The sequence below is a fragment of the Apteryx mantelli genome, chromosome 6 (assembly GCF_036417845.1).
Source record: "Apteryx mantelli isolate bAptMan1 chromosome 6, bAptMan1.hap1, whole genome shotgun sequence".
Classification (NCBI taxonomy): Eukaryota; Metazoa; Chordata; class Aves; order Apterygiformes; family Apterygidae; genus Apteryx; species Apteryx mantelli.
In genome coordinates, this window is record NC_089983.1 from 16,843,469 (window position 1) to 16,864,876 (window position 21,408).

Consider the following 21,408-nt stretch of genomic DNA (forward strand, 5'->3'; position numbering starts at 1 on the left):
AAACAGATGTTTCCAACTGTGGTTTGTGTTCATTAATTGCTGTTTCAAAATTATTTGAATCTTCAGATTAATCATCAGAAGAGACCACTTGCTGGAAGATGCCTTTAACCAGATTATGGGTTACTCAAGAAAAGACCTGCAGAGAAATAAACTCTATGTCACATTTGTTGGGGAAGAAGGGTGAGTAGAACAGGGAAGTAGATGTGAACTTAAAACTCAGTGTGTCTTGCAGCTGTGCTGTTTCACCGAATTTTTTGTGGTCTGGGGTGAAAAGAGGAAGGATTGCGGTCAGGAAATGCCACATATGTAAGCCTAGAACATACAGCTGTTCAAGATGATTTTTTTAGGCCTTGTGAAATGTAATGCATCCTGCCTTTGCGGAAGCTATATATGTGTTTATGTGAATTCTCACAATAGTCGCTGTGTGTTTCAGAATGTTGCTGGGAAAGCAAAGAAAAAGCAAACAGAACTTTCTCATGTTATTTGTGTTTCTTTTCTGTCAGTGCTGACATTATATCTCTAGTGCTTGTTATAAGACAGCTGCCACTTGGTGGAGGGGGGTGCTTCGAGAATGAGCTAAAGCCTCAATCCTTCATTCAACTCCTATCTAAGGCAATAGGAGCTGAAAGCTGCTGCTACAGGAGATGCTCATTGTCTCTCCAAGCCAGGGCCTGTGGCACAAACAAAAGCAGCTAAGCTGTTGCTAGTAGTCAAATAAACGTAAATATTCCTGACATTTCAGAGTCATTTCAGAGAATGCTCGGCCTGTGCTTGATGCAAGTCTACCGTGATATAGACTGTGTGATTTGTGTTACAAGGCAAGATGTGGTTAGATTTTCTTTGTGAGTGAAACTGGAACAAGTACTGTCTGCCTCTTTCAGCTCTTCTGTTTTGTGTCCCCTTTACCAGATCTTAAAGCCTATTGCATTAGGCACGAAGTTTTTTATGGATATACGTGCATATATTTGTAAATACATTTGAAATTTTATCCTTTGGTGTTTAAGGAAACTACAGGACACAGCTCTTGCAATGCTGTAGTGTGTGTTAGTACCATGTGATGTGTGAGACTTTAAAATAGCTAAGTTGTAATAGAAACATCTCATACAAGATTAGATAAGTATAAGATTAATCTGTCTCTGAAAAAAACCTAAATACTCTTATTTGTTTAAAGTTCAGCCTGAAATCCTTAGTATTAACAAGAACTCACTGAAGGTTTGAAATAAAAAAATGTTGACAGCTGAGAGCCAAGTGTGGACTTGTTCATATAAGCAGTATCACCACACTGTCTGAGGAGAAACTCCGAACTGGAATGACAAGGCTGGTGCAGTGTGAGACTACGCCGTATTGACAGAGCAGGGTGGGGATGCAGCAGCAAGGCCCATCCCACACAGGGGCCTTTACTTTCATAGCTACAAGATCCATTCAGCTTTAAAAATGAAAGAGAAAATTTGAAAATCGTACGTGAGAGAGAGAGAGAGAGATCTAGATAGAGAGTCTCCTTTTGTTAGACTTTAGGCTTTTGCATTTCATCACTCAAAACAGCAAGATGAAGTGACCTGGAAATGGGGGTGACACATACTGTTCCCATTGTAGCCAGCTTTACACAAGACTTTTTTCTTAATGGGAAAGAATGAGTTAATTATGAGTAAAGTCAAACTAAAATGACATTAACTGTCTATTTACAAATTATGTTTTGAATGAAAAAGGATATGTGCAAACAATACTGTTTCATCAGAAATGAATATATCTAAGGATATATATCATGCCAAACTTCATTTGGCTAGGTGTAGGAAGACAGGTCAGGGTGAAGGAGAGGAGGAGGAGAAATACTGAGAGTGAATTATTCCCTATTTGCTCCTCCTTTTCCTTTTTGAAGACAGCTGATCAGGAGTTTGCTGTTAAATTTCTTTTCCTCTTGGTAAAGAGGTACAAGTCTTAAAGTAATGGGTAATGAAATCCTCTCAGATTAAAACATTTTGAGTGACTTTAAATTTATTAATATATATTAGTAATTAGGGTAACTTAGACATAGTTATTGCCCTTCATGTAATTTTTATCATAAATCTCATAATGTTCGGTCTCTTTCCGGAAGCTTCAATTTCTATGGTCATGTGACTGTGATACTATTTTAATGTTTTTTTTACATTCGTACTACATGTGGAGAAACAGAAGAAAATTTTGATACAAAGAATATGATTCCATAAATTATACTCCCTAAGTTGGATTAATTTCAAGCACAGGTTTAAAAAACTGGTCTGTAAGGGTTTTTTTCTTAACTACTGGAGATGGTTAGAAAGGATATTTTCTGGATTGGATTTGCTTTGAATGGTAAAACCAATCTGTCTGCTTTTCCTGTTTTTAAATGTTTGTGTTATGTGTGTAGTATATAATTCTCTTAATTTTTGATTGTCTGCATGTGAAAACTCTTGTTTCCTAGCCTACTAGACCTACTCAGATGCCATAATCTCTAATGTATGAATGTTTCATGACATCCAAAAGGCTGGATGAATTTTTCACCTCTGTTATAGTAACCACCTCGTAAAAGGGCTGGAGATGTGTTAAGGAGCCCTAAAATCCAGGAAGATTTCCCCCAGTGTAGGCAATCTTGAAGATCCTTTTACAAGTCCATACGTACAGGAGCTGCTAGGGACATATATGCAGCCTCATACACTACGAATGTTCAAGAGAAAAGTGTAGTCTACATGTCAGTCCTGGGAGCCAGTCTTAATTTTGGTTCCAGTGGCCTCTCCAATCATTACACCAGCCCAGGAGGGCATAAAAATGGCTTAAATAATTTTGGGGCTTCTTGTTTCCCTGACAGGTGTAGTTCAAAATATCACCAGTATTTTAAATCTTAGATATATATTTCATAAAGAAATAAGTGATTTCTTACATAGGACTGTCTCACACTTTAATATGAATGCCCTATTTCCTCTTAAGGTGGCTTGGAAAAATAACAAACTTCACCAAAAGAGTCTTCTGCAATCTGCTTTTCATGGCAGAAGATGCCTCCCATTTAAGAGTGGCAAATCTGAAGTATTAATGGTGATTCCCAGGAGACATGAATCATGTTGCCAACAACATATTGCTCTACCCCTGAATACCCAGATGCCCCACAGTTGCAGCTGTTGTGTGGTTGCATACCTCTTGTATGAAGTTTTCTCACCCTTGTGCCAAGCCTTTAATTGTGGGATAAATCTGACTGACAGTGCAGGACTCCCATGATTGATTTATTTAACGTGACTCACAGTAATGCCATGTACAAAGGGAGCTGTATGAACTGGCTGGTAGTCAAGCACACAGTTTCTATTCTATCTTAAGATTTCATAGTGATTCTGACTATTCCAGGAGTTTGCAAGAATCTTCTGGATGACCCTTTTTTTGATCCGGTATTTGTGCCAAATTAAGATCTAACAGTTGCCCATGATATCAGACTATTATTTCTTTCTGCAATTTGAGGATGGAATCTGCCCTTCTTGCCAGGTTGAGAATCTGTTTCAGGACTTCGCTTCTGAAGCTTAACAGAAGCCAAGTGCTTCCAAGTGACTGAAGGGAAAATGTTTTTCGCTCAGCAGAAGAGAGAGACTCTGTCCTCAACTTGATTAGGGTACCTAACCCTTACTTTCCTGACAACTTCATCCTCACAAACCCCTTTCATCTGCAGCTAATAAGCTTTTACAGAAGACAGACAAAACATTAGTAATAGAAGTCCTATGTGGAAGCCGACTTTCTGTGCAATACTTTCATCTGTGTGCATTGCCTTAGTATTAAAGCAAGACCTTAAAAGTCAAGTATGAATTCTTCAAGCTTCAGAAGATGCTTTATATCTGTTATGATTATAATAATTTCTGTACAGGAAGATCTCTAGTTTTCTGTTTTCCACCTCTACCAAAGTGTTAACCTCGTACTTAATTCATTTTACTGGTGACCCACAGCATAATGTCAAAACTCAGTCTCAGTGCTTTGTCAGCAGTGAGTTTGTTTATGATTCAGGAAGAAGGGGTTATTTAGATTCCTTGTCCATTAGTACTGAAATCTAGAAATAGCAAAAACCAAAGGAAATGCACTCTCCAGAAGACATTTAATTGCACTGACGTTTGGAAGACAGACGAGTGAATTTAGACCAAGGAAGATTAATCACTGAAGTAATTTCAGATGATATTGTTAGGGAAAACAGAAATATTACCCCCTCAAGCTGTCCTATTGTCGCAAGTCTGCAAGGACAGACTATGACTGTTGTTCACTTTCATCCTTAATTTGTCAGATGCAGATAGGTCTAATATTGGCTCTTTTCATGTTTCCTTTGCTTTACCAGAATTATTTGATTAGATTCCCATGGCAAAAGGACCATTATAGATGGAGCCAAAGTCTTTGAGGAGGCCATCTGTGTAACGTTTCTTTCCAGTCCTCCAAGCCACTCCATTTCAGAAGAGCTCCACAAGGACTTCGCATCCCTTGGCATTAAGCAGTCTGCAGGACTGGGGTTCTGGTTAAAATCTTAAGAAAGTTTAATGTAAAATGTAATGTAAGGAATGTAGATTCATAAAAGTGTTTATCTGTATGCAATAAACACTTTATAGTAATGTTACATTTTTCTTTAAAGGTTGGACTACAGTGGACCTTCAAGAGAGTTTTTTTTCTTGGTGTCTAGAGAGCTCTTCAATCCGTACTATGGTTTGTTTGAATATTCAGCCAACGATACCTACACAGTACAAATAAGTCCCATGTCTGCTTTTGTAGACAATCACCATGAGTGGTAAGAATTATTTTTCTTTCTTTGTTTTTCAGATGTCTTTTCTGATGTTCCCACTTGTGGAGAACAGCTCATATTTGCTCAGACATGTAACACATAATTTGATCTTTTTAACCAGCAGCAAAATAATTGCATTTCTTTAGACTTTCCTCATTTTGTTTTCTCTTGTGGTGGTTTTAGATTATCTTATTTCTCACAAGGTCAGCAAAACTGTGATTTGGAATGTGTATCATGGGATTATCTCACAACACAACTTTCTGCATTTCTTGTACATTAGCAGTCATTTTGTGAAAGCAATATTAACCCCTTGGGCATATTAAAAAAGAAAAAGTGCATGAAACATTGGCTTTTGGTCAACTTAGGAGATGAGGGGAGATTTTAAAGAAGTGTTACTGTGTATCATTTGTTTGAGACTTCCTAAAGGGTGCAGAGGTCTGTGTGGGGGAAAAAGCCCACATCTACTGGATGGGAATCTATGGAGCTATCTTAATTGTGGGTGGAAAAAAAGACTGCTGATAGTGCATAGCTCTTAACCAAAACTATACATATACACATACTTTTAGAATAGTTGGCAAGGTTTCACAATGAAAACAGAAAAACAGTTAATTTTTTAAGTGCTTTTAATATTTTTTATGTAATCTCATTTTCACAATTATGATCCAGTTTAAATCATTCTCAGGTGATTTAAACTATGGCATCTTCATAAGTCTGTAAAGCTGTGCTGTGAATATTAGCAGAGAATTCTGTTTTGTAGGCCTTTAGATTACAGTAACAGTGGAACGGCAACTGCTCATCTGTGTAGGGCAGATATGGGCTGGTTTCTCAGTGGAAGCCAGTTGTGAAGAATGAGTATCTGAGAGGAATCTCATTACTAGCTTTAAAAATACATGGCAAATTTAATGCCTGTTGCATCCAGTGCAGTTAGTTGAAGCAACTTACCTGTTCAGCTCCAGTACTGCAACAATATATGGCACATACCATATTGGAAAAGCAGGACAGTCTGGCAAAAAGGGGAGAAAAACAACTTAGGTGCTGCACAGCTTCTGCCAACAGTGCACTCATCCTGGAGTTCAGCAATGCAGGACCAGAGACGTTGTCTGTGGGCAAGGGAGGCATGACCCCTCTCTTTTGGGAGAGCCGGTACCAGTAACCGCTTCAGGGAGAATTGAGAGAATGCAGCTGTGACCAGTAGCTTTGCATGGAAGGAGATGGCTGTGTGTGTCACATTCTCATCTTTCAAACCCTGCGTACAGGCAAGCGTAATAAAGCCCTGATCTTCCCAAGTAAAGCATTGCTGAGGATGCATCTGAACAGAAAGTTTAAAAAACATTGTTTTCTTTGAAAAAGAACACTAGACTTAAATCTAGTTCCAGAGATGTGGAGGATTTTTCACCATGGATCTTTATTGTCATGGGAATACTTGCAAAGACCCTCCTATTACAAGATTACCATCTGACCCATCTGATCTCAGACCTGTCAAACTCTACCCCAGTCCTCCTTGTACATCCAGCAAAATGAAGATAATAGGGGAAGAAAGAGAGAGGGGAGAGGAGGAGATCATTTAGATCATATTGATATGGGGCTGGAGAGGAGCGAGATATGTAAGAAAGCTTCCAGCCACTGTTCATGAAATTATATATGGAACTCCATAATCACCAGTCAGAAGAGAGAGCAAGAAGCCCCCTAAGCAGAAGAGAAACCCAGCAACACCTGTCAGGCTGGGAAAGAGTAGAAAGACCTTCAGCCTCTTGGTGACATGAAAGCAAGTTAGTCCTATGCAGGAAGTGTACAGAAAACAGGCAGACATTGGCTATCACTTTGGAAGCTATGCGTTTATAAAGAGCCTAGTCTGGCAGGGGTAGAATGGGTTAATATGGATTCGACATTTCTGAAAAGTAGCAACTCAGATAACTGAGGGATCTTCCACACCCTGCAGATTTGCATTTTTTCTGTGCCTTACTAAGAATGTAAAAGAAACACAAGAAGAAACAAAATACCACAATTTGACATAGCTATCTGATTTTAAAATGCTGTTTGGAAATATATGTAAGTTTTGATGACAGAGCAGTGTACAAACCACAAAGTTTCAGTACAGTGATTGTAACTCTTTCTCTTCTAGGTTCAGGTTTAGTGGTCGAATCCTTGGTCTTGCTCTGATACATCAGTATTTACTTGATGCCTTCTTTACACGGCCCTTTTATAAAGCTCTCCTCCGAATGTGAGTAGAAGTCTTCTGTCTCCTTCCCCCCACCCCTTATGGAAGATGCCATTTTGAGTAGGGATAAATTATGAAGTTCTCCTTCCCAAGAAGACAGGCCATTACAAATAATTCTATCATTTCATTTTAAACCAGGACTTTTTTACAAGCCTACTTGTTTCTGCTTCTGGTATTAGCCAGGTACCTAATAACGCAGAATATGTTGTTCCTGATCAGTATCAAAACCTCATGATTTGTTTTAGCCATGGTATCATCTTTCTTCTATAAAATCTTATATTTGAAGTTGTACAATGACATGCTGTGGTTTTCTTCAGATATTAATAGAGTTCTTATTCATATGTCTTCTAATGACTCATAGGATAGGATATGAATCACTTAACTTAGGCAGCAAGACCCATGTTCTCAGAGGTAGACTGATTTTTGGCAATCTCCATTTTGAGATGCTTTACTCTGAGATACTTTAGACCTGATTTTCAGAACCACTACTACTGTTCCGGTTGAGACAATGAGAACCGCACTTACGCAGCATGTCTGGGTGTACAACGTAATGAATTGAGAGTGCTTCACTTTGTGTCACTGTACTAGTTCACATAACAAGATGTTACACAGAGTTAACAAGAATAGCCGAGATTGCCACTGCAGTATTAAATATTACTCACAGCTCACATGTTTAAAGCTTGGAGTAGTAAGTGTTAAAGATGGTGAAGGCCAGTTGGCTCACAAGATGGATTTGTAAAAGGACCAGTTAAGGGAAATATTGCAAAAGGTAAAAAGGTATTTCCATGATAAGCAGGCCATCTGAACTGACTTTGCACAACAAAGAGACAAGAGAGGTGGCAGTGCAGGAACATAAGCAGTAAGGATAGCAGTTGCTTGTTATTAAAACTTAACGTTTCGTTTATGATTTGAAATTTTTCTTTCTTAAATAAGTATTATGTATTTTCATAATTTCTGTTCAAATGAAGAAATAGTGTTTATATAAAATATGGGACAGACTCAGAATAAGAAACAGCATAAGCTTGAAAAGCAGTGTATCTTTAAATTAGCAAATTTTGGAGTTTTGTACAGTAGCAAAACAACAGTTTGAGTTATGCAAGTAACTGCTATTTTTAGTAGGCAAACACACAGAGGTTTGGAATAGTGTCTTTGTTCTATTGCTGTTTCTCTTAGCTGTCTTTATTCTCAGTCTGTTTTGCCGGACTGTACTGTCAGAGCTCTGTTATTGAGTGCACACTGCTGCTGTCATTTATATTTGTGTGTTTTCATCTTGTTTATGTTAGACTCTGTGACCTGAGTGACCTGGAATACCTTGATGAGGAGTTTCACCAGAGTTTGCAATGGATGAAAGACAACGATATACATGATATCCTAGATCTCACATTTACTGTGAATGAAGAAGTTTTTGGGCAGGTGTGCAAGATTCCTGCTTTCATTTCCATTCCTCTTTATATTCTACTGCTAGATAACCATTTCTTTTGACAGAAAAATGATTGTCATTCCCTGATGATTTTAACTTGTTTTTATAAAATTCTCATTGATGAAAACAATGTTGAAACCTTGGGAGGAATTATTTGTAACCGGTCAAACGTGTCTTTCTGGTTATGATGATTTTCTGGAGAGTATTCAAAATACAAAAATTTTGGATTGCTTTGCTGATGGTAGTTCACCTAAATTTAATTACAATGGAGTTAGCATTCAGACATATCATTACAACACTTAGGTTAAGATATTATTTGGGAGATTTCACTACTTTAATCTCTATAAAGATTGTTTCTTCTTTCCAGCTCATTCTTCATATTTTGTGCTAAATATGATCTTGTGGGGAAAAAAAATTGTTCTCTCATTTCATGAATTCCAACTTGTTAAAGTCAGCCTTGGTTAATACTATTGAGGAATTCAACTTAAAAGTTTTAATAATTATAATTATTCCTTTTGTCTTTAATACTTTGTTGTCATTTTCTTCTAAGATCACAGAACGGGAGTTAAAGCCAGGAGGTGCCAACATCCCAGTCACTGAGAAGAACAAGAAAGAATATATAGAAAGAATGGTGAAATGGAGAATTGAGAGAGGGGTTGTACAACAGACAGAAAGCCTAGTTCGTGGTTTCTATGAGGTAAAAAACAAAAAAAGCTGGAACTTACTATACTTCTGTATCTCTTCAAAATGTCTTTCTCTTCATATATGTTTCCCAAATATACTGTCCCCCTTCAAAATGTCTTCCTCTTCATATATGTTTCCCAAATATACTGTCCCCAAAAGCAGATACATATGCAGGCAGAAGTGCCCCTATAGGTATCTGTGTGTATGTAAATATCATTGTTAATCACTGACTTAAATACTGTGGTTATATTTTTAAAAACCTGGAAAATACTACTGCTGATAATTTGTATGAGTAGCAGTGAACACTTGCAGAAGTGAGCAGTCTGTTTCTTCTTTGGGCCTTTGAGATGATCGCATCTGAGTACATGCCATACTGAGCGTAACACAGTAGACTGTATTTCAGGGTATTTCTCTCTTACGTGTTTTGCTTTGGACAATGAAATTGAATGTACTGAACTCAATTTGCCCTAGAATAATTGGGTATTATTTGCTAATAAACTTCTCCCAAAAGCTGTGAATGAAACTGAATGAAACCTCTAATGAAACTGAATGGACCTGCACCTTAATACATAGTTGGAAAATTGTCCATTTATTTGCCTTAAAAAAAAAAAAATTAATTCTTATTCATGAGACAAACCACTACATTACCTGATAAATGTGTTTGTAACAGACGAGCCTGTTTACAGGAGTCAAAAATCAATAAATGAGAAATGTTAACGCACGTTTTATTTCATTTTACAGGTGGTTGATGCCAGGCTTGTGTCTGTATTTGATGCAAGAGAACTGGAACTGGTTATAGCTGGAACAGCAGAAATAGACTTGAGTGATTGGAGAAATAACACAGAGTATAGAGGAGGTAACATTAATTTTTAATTGTTCACTCACAGTGTAGGGGAATCTGGAATTACCCAGATGCTAAGACACTAATATATTATTCTATGAGATACATCTTTAGTAATTGATTCTGAAGTCCTCTGGTGACATCTGCATTAGAAGCAGATGTTTTAGATCATTTTAGTCTGCTTCATTGCTTTCCCCTTACATTTTTTTGTCTGGACAACATAGGAAATGAAAGTGTCATCTTCACAGAGGGTACTGTACTCATAGTGCCCTAGTAGTGTACCACTCAGACACTGGAGTCAAATGGAAATAGTAACCGTGCTTTATAGGATCTACCTCTTTTCCTCTTTCAAGAGAAATTAGAAGTAATCCCAGGGGACTGCAGGCTGGCAGCTGAGAACTGTTGAGAAAAATGGGAGGTGGAAACTGTTTTGAGAGAGATGGTTGCAGCATCATTTGCAGCTTTAAATATTTCAAATTTTAAATAAAATTTTTAAATAAATAATATATATAAAATATTAAAATAAATAAAAAATATATAAATATAAATATGTGTGTGTGTATGTATATATATAAATATATATATAAATATAAATATATATATAAAATCCCCCCCCCAAGAACTGGCATTCCTGTTAGTGATTGATTAATGGAAGAAATGCTTGCAAAAGAAATTTCACTTCTTTTTGTCACAGTAAATTAATTTCCTGCATTTGATTTGTTATTTTTTCATAGTAGTTTTCTCTCACTTCTTGTCTTTTGCTCCAACTGGATAAGAAATATGGCATTAATACTGTAACCAGGGCTGAGCTAGGAGAACTTACTAGTGTTCTCTCAACCATTTTTGTTGCACTTAGAGGTATAAAGCCTGTTGTTGTTTTAACAGGTTATCATGACAATCACATTGTAATTCGGTGGTTCTGGGCTGCTGTGGAAAGATTCAACAATGAACAACGACTAAGACTTTTACAGGTAAGAAATCAGCTGATCTCTGTAGAAATATTCTGTATCATTAAAGTTAAATACTAAACTAGTTCTGTCTAGGTTTATAACATCCAAAAATAATGTCGATACTGGCTAATGGGAATAGCTTGATAACCTTCAGAGGCTTACTGTAGTAATTTAAGTGACTAAAACTCACAGCATATATTTCTATTACCTTATAACTTAAAAAATACACTTAAGAAAAAGTACTTGATTGATTAAAAATACATTAAGGCTTATAATGAGCTAGAAAAGGAAAACTGTTATAGTTTTTGCTATTGAATAAAAATTGTAATAATATTTATATAACCTAGAAAGGAGAAAGCTTAGATGGAAGCTGGATAAGGTATCCAAAATTAGAAAATGATGGTGAAAACCAGAAAATCAATCCAATTCCATTTTCACAAAGTCAGCCTGCAGAATTCCTTTTGCTGAACATCAACAACCTCAACAAAACATCCAAAGGAATTTTATGCATGTGGGTTTACTATCGAGTTACATTTTATCAAATTCAGGTACCTCTGTTATATCTATAAAGAAACAAACAACCCTGAACTCCTAAACCTTACTACATTCTAGTTATATTATCAAATTACTTTTTCTAACAATTCAGAATTCGCATCACATTGAGTTAGCTGTATGAATATGATAAAACATTTTATTTTTTATCTGAGTAATTAAACAAAAATCTGTGAGAAGCGTTGCAGGACATCTCATTTGATGGAGAGCCAGAGATGTTCCTTCATACTTTCCTATGACATCTGTGTCAAAAGTTTTTATCATATTGCAGATCATTAAAAATTAAGTAGCCTTTGATTTGTCAAAAACCATTTGTGATTTGTTCATGGCAGGTTCAAAACTAAATCTGCTCAACAGACAGCATTTTGGCTAATGTCAGCAGGCATTCTGCCCACCCTTCAGAATTTGGTCCTTTGCTTATAGTATTTAATACAGTTTATGAAAATATTGAAATTCACATGTCCAAAGGCTTAACATAAAGCCCACTATCATACATGATTGCTTTTTCTATTAATTCCTCTTAATACAGAATAAACACAGGAGGGAAAAACTCACTTAGACCTAAGCTTAAGTAACTTGACATTAGTAATGTTTTGCTCCACAATATTCATGCAGCATAATTGCTCTTATACTGGTTTTCAAAGAGAAGCCTTTAGAGAAAGTTAATCTAGGAAGTTGTCTCTCCTAGAGTCCTATCAGGAAATAGGGCCTGTTTTCCCTTATCCTGCATTTAAAGCAGCATTTATTACTTATGGCTCACAAATTACCTTATTTGCAAATGCTGTTACATAAGCAATTGCACTGCAGTGGGTATGCTGATATAAATAAATTTGTATCCGTGATGTTTTGTTTGTGTCGGCAGTTTGTTACAGGCACATCCAGCATACCTTATGAAGGATTTGCCTCTTTAAGGGGGAGCAATGGTCCAAGAAGGTTCTGCGTAGAGAAGTGGGGGAAGATCACTGCTCTTCCAAGGTATGACTGTGTGTGTGAATTGTATTAGTGATGTTAATGCTAGGGATCCCTTAGAATATTAGCTATTGGGGTAATGGATAAGCTCTTTGAAAAGCATAAACAAGTTGTAATTGAATATGTGAATATACTATGCCTTACAAGATGATTTATTTCCCTGTTGTTGCAGTGTGTGATATATCCATGTTTCTTGGAACTCAATTTTTTTCTCATAAGATGGACAAGGCACTGTAGTTGTGGCTGACATATATATTTTAATGTTGTTATGTAAATTATATTAGAATTATAACCACTTCTAACATTGATTTTTTTTTCCAAAGATACCCTGATTATATGTTCAAGTATTTAATTCCTAAATGTGCAGTTCATCATCTAGGAGCAAAGATTAATACAAGTTAAAATCAAACACTGCCTGTGACTTTCTCTAAGTGAAAGCTAGTGTCAGACTTTTTGGATTAGCAACCTAAAGCTGTTACAGTGTAGTTTAGTCATGTAATTTTCATGCTTTGTCTGACATCAAGAGTGCATAGAAATCTGGAAGAGACAAATTATGAACTGCAGAAAATTTGTATTTTGAGGAGAGAACCATTTGACTTAAAAGGCAGCACAGTGACAAGAGAAGATGGAAGATTTTGAGGAGAACAAGTAGGGTCAATGGAAATAAGTGAAAAGGGTAGAGGAAGAAAATAAGAGTCCAAGGTGAAAGCAGGAGTTGAGTTGTGCAAGGCCTTGAAGACAAGAGGAGGCATTTAAACTGAGTAGTGACATGTTTAGAGGAATAGGATGAAAAGGATAAAAAGAAAAGTTGCTTTTCTATTTTTTCTGTTTTGTAAAGACAGGAAAAAGAGTTGTGGTAAAAGATCAGTGATAACAATTTCAGGACTATATTAATGACATATGAGTGATATAAGAAACATCTAGCATGACACTTCGTTGACAAAATTTACAGGGTTCTAACCTTTCCTATATTGTGAGGAGGCTGGTACCTTTCTGGACAGTTTCCTTTCATCCAGGTCTGTAATTCTCTTGCCTCTAGAACAGGTTATGTTGTTTAGAAATACGGATTAGTGTGCAGAGTGTAGGTGAATCAGCTCCACAAAACCAGATCTCAGCTTTAGAATGCTTCTCATAGGTTGTGGTGGTAGCTTTGTGCTGGGCTGATCCGTGCATAGGATGAAATTCACCCCGAATCTCCGCACATGCCTCAGGAAGCACTTGTGTTCAGAGTCTCTTTTTAGACATGAGGCTGCTGTCCAACACACACAGAGGTTCTCTGACCAACAACCCTTAGCTGTTTCTTTCAGCTTAAGAGTGGCAACTAGGCAGAAGCATCTCGTGGGTTGGCTTTTGCCTGCAGGCTGCGATTTGGACCACACTGAGAAAGCCAAAGAAACAGAAACAGTGCTGTGTAGCTGAAAGCCCCAGACACAGCAGGTAGCCTTTGAACAAAGCCATCTGGCCAAATCACCGTACGAGTGGGAGCCAGGCAACTGAGGATCAAAGATAAGTTAAGTGAATTCTGGACATGAGTATTTCAAAACAAATGCACTAGTATCTTCGGGGGGGCTAATAATGTCTTGTGCTTCAGCCAGGTAAGTCTACCTTATAGTTTGATTATGACTGACATATGGGCTACCTTTGATTTGGTTTAAAAAGAAAAAGCTTTTTTTAAAATTATTTACAACATCAAAATTTTAGTTCTTATTTATCATAAGTGTAAGTAACAAGAGATTGTGGGAGTCTTTCCCTATATTCTCTAATACTGAACTTTCTGGTGCTAGCAGGTACAGCTTGCAATATAGAAAAGGTCAGTTCATGCCCCAAAACGATGCTCAGAATTTCCTCTGGAAAGGTTATGCAGAGCTTTGGCTAGAAGATAAAACTGCTTCCTGTGGAGCACAGTGGAGAAGTGTGTTGAGAATCTTTACAACTGTAGGGTGCTCAGCAGGTGCTGGGAAAATGCCAGCTCTTCACCTTTATGCCTAGGAGAATGTATCATGCCTTTAAAGTTTAATTTATGATTCCCTTGTTTCGCAAACATTAGCTTTTGTTTCTGTAGATTTTGTTTTGATATTTTTATAAATATGAGAATTAAAATAAACAAGCAATACAATTGTTTATTAAAATAAACAACCATCTATGACAACCATGGGGTTGTCACGAGTTGGCAATTCCTGGCATTCATACATGGAGCCTTGATCTCATAGAAAATAAATGATTTGCTTTGTTCACGCTTAAATGGAAGCCCTAAGCAGAAAGCAGTATTTGCACTTTTAATACCTCGCTCCTGTGTGCAGTCCAGCTGCAGCCTGCGTCTTGCCAGCTTCAAAGACTTGACCGCGCAAACAGCAGGTAGTACTGGCTTGAAGCTAAGACACTGTTACCGAAGGCCCTGCGTAGTAAACTTCCAGGAGGTTTCCAGGCAAGCCCTGCATTGTAAAAGCATCGTTGGATCCACTGCAAGTGCTGCTCTAGGACGCTCTGACTCTTACTGATTCTCAGATAACTAAAGCATTTGTGTTAAGGCACCCTCACTCACTTGTATGAGTGTTATGCTTTGCAAATTGCCCTTTGGATTCTTTGTGAAATCTGATAATATTTGATGCGAGGGTGGCAAAAGCTAGGACTCAAATAACAAGTCAGTGAATTTTGTTGTTTTTTCCCCTCTGTTTCTAAAATAACTACTGCACAGCTGAAAACATAAAAAATACCCTTCCCCATCTCTTCTTCCTGATTTTGAGATGCTGAAGGCAGCTAATATAGTTACTTAGCTATGTGACTGTGGTCTCACCAGCTGTGACTATAAACACAGAAATATTCATTAGAGGTTTACATAAATTCCAAATTCTGACTACTGTACAATCTGTTCCACTGTATCAGAATACTGAGATTTCTGTCAAATGCATGTCAAGTTGCTTAACTTTTATCAGTCTTTTACAGTAGTAAGTCAGTAACATGTAAAAGGCACTAAAATGATTCATTATTATGAGTTTAGCTTAACTACTGCTGTCCCTGATGCCACTTTTACTCCTTTTTTTTCTCATCGTTTTGTGCATTACACTAAATCAATAAGCAGACTGTAACTCGTTCAGTTCATTTACATGCTGAGAAGTTAGTTGTGTTCCAGGTAGCTTCCATTGCTGTATATTATATAGGGACTAGTTTAAACACACATGATCATTCACATGCAAATAATATTTTTGTCTTACTGCTGGGCTTTAGCCTGAAGTCACTCTATTTCACTACTGTAATGCTGTTCAGATTATAATGAAGTGGAGGTTAATTGGAATTCTAGATTTTAGCAACCAGGATATTTTGTCATGTTGTCATAAAATGTGAGTACAGAAGGATGAATAGCTAGTGTCCACGTGATTTGAAATGTTGGAATGGGAAAATACTTTTTCAAAGAAAAATCTTTCTTATTGAAGATTGACACAGCTGCTGGCTAGGGTGAGAAAAGCATATATTTCCTCAGTAGACCAAGATCTTAACTTTTTTGTCTTTGTAATGATTTGGTTTTCCAAAGTAGGTGATTGCATTTTCAAATTTACCCTCAAAATTAAGATAAAACTCAATTCTCATTTCCATAATAAAGGTAAACAAGGTACCATATTAGTATTAAACCAGTTTGTAATGAATCCCTTGCTAATTATATACTATGTCTTTTAAAAATTGTGGTTTTGCAGCCCACACAGCATGACCCATAGTTCTAATGAGTGGTTGTCAGTCCCCAGCAGCAGAAGCATGTGGTTAGACTGTTCATTGCCTAAGACTCCTCCACAGTCTGCACTGAACTCAAGGGATCGCTGAGGTCTTCCAGCCACCTTGACAGCCTTGCTCCAATTGCCCATTTGCTGCCAGTTTTAAAATTGACCTCTTCCTTCTAAAGGGGAATTTCTAGAAAAGAAGCACTCTGCAGGAAATGCAATGATGATTTAATCCATATCACAGGCACCACTTTGTAAGGTTTTTGGAAAGGGAAAAAAGGAGTACGGAGAAAGCTGGCTCTCCCTGTTTCTCCAAGAGCCTTGGAGGGATGGTGGGGTGGAAAAATTGTATCAGGCCCCTGGGATACAAGGTGAGGAAACACTCTCTGCTATAGAGAGCAGTATTCTGTTAAATCTACTGTGTTTGGAGAGGGGGGAGGAATACAGTACTTTTTTTTGTTGTTGTTTTTTTAGGGGATTGCATTCTTGATGTTGAGACTGTGTTTCTAATGATAGTGTGACCTTCTTCTGTGTATGCATTTCTCAAGCCTAATATTTTTATGACACCATAAGGCTGTTACCTAAGTGAATGTTTCACCCTCACTGAGGATTTGTAATGAACTCTTTTGTGTTTTTAACAAATGAGGTTAACCTACTTCACTTCATGTTCCATCCCAGTAGTTAGGATCTGAGAGGCACTTAAAACAGAAAGCAATAAATTTGCTCCCATGGAAGGCGGCACATTCTGCCTTTGAGAAAGCTCGTTACAGGTCTGCTGCAGACGCTCGCATTGCTGGGAGTGGTTAGTGCAAATGAAGAGTTGTGTTTGCTGTTAGGCAGGAACTTGTTCAGTCCTTCCATTGACATTATACATTTATACTTAATATGGCTCATGATATGAAGGGCAGGTCACTGCGGGAAATGTTTCTGTTTATCTACTGAAATGTGTTTAAATAACTGTGGTCTGTTTTATTGCAAAAGAGTAAGGTATTTTTAAACAGAGACCTACCAAAATACAAAAAGATTTTCATCCTCTACAATCAAAGTCTAAAATGAGACTTCGGTAAAGAACTTCAAAGGGGAAAAGCTACCTCTAGCTTTTCCTCCCAGAATTTCTTCCTCAAGAACCTACCACATTAACAGTTTTGCAATCTATTTCACTAGAGCAGGCTCATCCACGCTAGTGTTTTAGGAATAATTATCCTTAGCCTGCACTGAGGTCAGGCAGTGGTGTCCATTATTCTATTAAGAGCAGAAACATTTATAATCCCCCTTTGCATTTGCTGGAAGAGGTTTCAAGAGTCAGTTCAAAGTGTATCAAAAGACTGAGGTAGGCAGACTTTGGAAACAGAAATAAAACACATATTTTATATCTTAAGAGCACATGAAGGTATGTTAGAGGTACACGCGTAGTTTCGTGTAGTGACAGAAGGCGTTATTCTAAAGGTCATCGACTTACTGGGCCACATCTGTAGAAGTGTAAATCAGCACAAGAAGTAACTTCCCGGGAACACAATCTACACACTAGCTGAGGAAATGTACAATGAAAAGGATCTGGTTTGTCTGTCCTGTATTAATGTAGGATTGTTTTCTGCACATTACATGTATTTTTTTAATACTTCGTCAAATCCAATAACATCGTACTGAAATGGCCTGTTTATGATTACCAATATAGTAATCAAGTATCATCAGTGCAGAGAAAAATGTTACTTCTCCTAAGATACATTTAAAACCAAGGTTTCAGAACATCCTGTTCAAACTGTACCATGTTATATCATTCTTTTCTAATGCACATTTAATGGATAAAATTTACGCTACCCCTTTTGAGCTATTACTGTGGTTCTAAAGACCTTGACAAATACTTCTTACTGAATTATTTTAATTAGAAAAAGTAGATTACACCTCACTATTTGTTTGGCTAAAAAATGTCATTTGACAGTACGTCTTCTGAAAGAAGGCTATCTGCCCGTCTCTGCACAAGCACATATCAGTTTGTGTATTTTGTTTTGAACTTTTTGAATAGTGTACTGATTGGCCTCTTCTTTCCCCCCCACCCCCAGGGCTCACACTTGTTTCAATCGTCTGGACCTTCCCCCTTATCCGTCATTCTCTATGTTATATGAAAAACTGTTGACAGCAGTTGAAGAGACGAGTACTTTTGGACTTGAATGATACACTAACCACAGTGCCCAGCTCGTTGGACTTTGTGGATCTGTCTTCTCAAAGAATGAACGAACATTTGTATTGGATTTCCTAGAGGAGAATTGTTTCATGATGCAATTCAGATAATGAGATTCCATGAATGAGCTTATGAAGTGATTGAACACATTGTGGCAGTGGCAGAATCCTCTACAGTGACACTAGAGTGTGCCTGATGTGCAGGGAAAGCCAAGTCTTGCAATCCACCGTTTTTCAGGACTGCCAAACTTTTTCTGTTTGTGTTCCGAAAAAACAAGAAATGCGATCCTGTGTTGTGATCAACATGGCTACAGCAAGACTGACGTACCTGAAAACTGGATTTCACCAAAGGCGTTGAATATAAAATGCAAGTCAAAATGTGAAATCATTCAGCCCCCCCCCCGCCACTAAATTAGCGAAAAATCACACAATAGACTTTTTTTGAAAGATTCGTAAAGGTACATTATTATATGCCATATGTTATAATAGAATATCCAGTACTTGCTATACCTAAGACTACGAGTGCCTGCATGGTGTGCACCATAGATTTCAGCTTCCTGGGGCAGAAGTGAATTGGAAGGACCACCTGCAGCAAAGGATGTCACGACAACGGCTTGCTAAAAGGAGGTTTGTGGAATTGTATATGCAAGTGGTGTGTATGGCAAAAAATGAGCTGTTATAAAATGAACTTAACAACATAATAAGACAGATTTTATGCTTTATACTGCATGGAAACTATTTTAAGAAGAAACTAGCAATTTATCACAGCATATCAGGAAAAATCCTTACACAGTGACTTCTGTTTATTTTTATAGGTTCATTATATTATGTTTCTTAGAGTGTAAACAGGAAACAAGCAAACTAAAATGCTATTTCTGTTTTTGTCACTTTCCATGCTTAAACAGGCATTGTGCTAGTGTTTATTCTTTAAGCACTCTCAAGGGAAAAAAATGCCTTTTATTTTTATAAGGGTAAAAAAACTCCCAAAATATTTTGCACTGAATGTACCAAAGTTGAAGGGACATTATGATCTGACTGACAGCAAACTGCATCACTCTCAAGTATCTATAAAAATGCTTAGGAACCAGGCTTTCTTCACGGTGCCATGTCTATAGATATCAGGACTGTGCACATAAGTAATAATTTTATAATATTTACTATATGTGATATTGTAATATGCATTTATTTTAAATGCATCTGGGTCATTTTTCATGCATTGGATAACTTAATGTAATGGAGTTTAATACAGATATTTCATACATTCCCCGCAACTTTTTATTTGTACAGCACCATAAAACACTAGCTCATTTGGAAATCCATGAGCAACCTACTTTAAGGTGAACCACTGATCATAATGCCACTGTCCCATATCAGTGAACACCTACAAGATGTAAACTGTTCATAGTCTTTTTAAGCTTGCATTTTCACTGATAAGTAGTTTTCTTATCAAGTGTTATTTGAATGAGTTCTTTTTTTATCAAATGCATATCAAATGCTGCATGGACACCAATTTATTTATGCTTACTTTTGCCGAAATACACAAGGCTTGCTTGTATCCATTTTTGGTACTTTCCTCCAGATGGTCATGTGGAACATGTACACAGCTGCGCGCGGCTTCTTGTACAGTTGCTGAGATTCAGTACATCCAGCATATTTAAAAAATTCAGAAAGTTGCACTTGGATACTGGATGACAAGAACATGAAGCTAGCTTTATGCTGGTCCTCCTGATAGCCCTGAAGCACAGCAAGCGCTGTTTCATGGGAGAAGTAGGTTTTGAAGTAAACTTAACATGCTCATTTTGGAGACTCTGGAAGGGGCACCTCGAGGAAGTATCCTACTCCTTTCTGTGGGAGTGTTTTCCTATGGAGGTGAACATCACTGAAGATGTTGTCAGCAGAGGCTGCCGTTCTACCCTCCAAGTCAGAAGGCAGGTGCAATTGTGGTGGTGGTGGCAGCAAAGACTGAGGAAACCCATCAGGCTTACTGAGTAAATGCTACCTCTGCAAAGGAAAACCCACTTGCAAAATCAGAAAGCAAGCATCCTTTGATTTCAGGAAAAACTCAGCTTCTGCATGACATCTGGGACTCACTCAAGTAACACAAGTTTTCTTACGCTACTTCTGGCTGGTGTGAAGTAGCAAAGGAAAATCCAAACATGTCATCCTACTTTCACACATATACTTATCAGTCTTCGCTAAGATTGCATGTCACAGGTGTTAGTGCACATCTTGAGCAGTAGGCAAATTCACTTTTCATCACGTCACTCCAGCATGGCTTGTTTCATACGGTCAATTCATTGAGTAGCTGAAACTTTGGCACTCAGAGCAGAATGCAACTTTTGCTTGGTTGAGGGACAGCAGAATTTTGATTTTACAATACTGTTATCTGTGGTCTAAGAAGGTGATTTCCCAGGTGGAAACTGTATCTACGAGCTTTGAACCAGAAACTCTTTGGAATGAAAAGTTTAAATATTTGGCACAAAAGAAGTTTATACTAGTCTGTCTTTAAGTTATGCTTTTGTACAAATCAGAAATAATAAATGCATCTGTCAATTTTTATTTAAATCTACCACACACATTTGTTCTGTATTTATGCATATACAAATAATTGAAGTTAGTTGTCATAATCCAGGATTTTGTAAAGATTTGACAAGATCACCAGTGCGGCAGGTGAAAGTTTTAAAAAAAAAAAAAAAAAAGTCTGGAATTCATGTAGCATTAGAACTGAGAAAGACTAAGGAAAAGCTGCTGCTTCCTCCCTTGCTGCCAACATCATGTGTGGGATGCCGGAAAAATGCTTTCTGAAAGTGCTGAGAAGTTGGCTGCCCAGAAATGGCTCCCAAGGTTGCCTCGAGCGCTTGGCTGGCGCCCTCTGATACTGTGAGCAACGCTGGCGCTCTAAAGAGATGAGTAGTGGGAAAGCATAGGAAATGAAGCCTGAGCTTTTCCACATACCCGCATCTTCGGCTCCTGACTGGAAGAGTCTCCCTTCCGTGTGAGAAGCCATTCCCATTAAACGTTTCTCCGAGTGAAAAACAACTTTCGTGTCCTGCAGACGAGTGCAGCGAGCAACCATGGGGCTTTAGCTTATGACGTGCAGTGGCAGGCACAAGGGTCCCGAATAGAGAGAGACCGA

General features: G+C 37.6%; 1 protein-coding gene across 1 annotated transcript in view; it reads left to right on the forward strand.

The window, feature by feature from the left end:
* The window catches only part of HECW2 (HECT, C2 and WW domain containing E3 ubiquitin protein ligase 2), a 120,971-nt gene extending 100,130 nt beyond the window's left edge, over positions 1–20,841 (forward strand). Inside the window, exons 20-28 of the mRNA XM_013952299.2 lie at positions 67–180; positions 4,604–4,756; positions 6,873–6,971; positions 8,252–8,381; positions 8,939–9,085; positions 9,814–9,928; positions 10,799–10,884; positions 12,278–12,390; positions 18,155–20,841. Of these exons, the coding sequence (XP_013807753.1) occupies positions 67–180; positions 4,604–4,756; positions 6,873–6,971; positions 8,252–8,381; positions 8,939–9,085; positions 9,814–9,928; positions 10,799–10,884; positions 12,278–12,390; positions 18,155–18,266 (1,069 nt within the window). The 3' untranslated portion in view covers positions 18,267–20,841. The remainder of the gene's footprint in view (positions 1–66; positions 181–4,603; positions 4,757–6,872; positions 6,972–8,251; positions 8,382–8,938; positions 9,086–9,813; positions 9,929–10,798; positions 10,885–12,277; positions 12,391–18,154) is intronic.
* Positions 20,842–21,408: the final 567 nt, after the last annotated feature.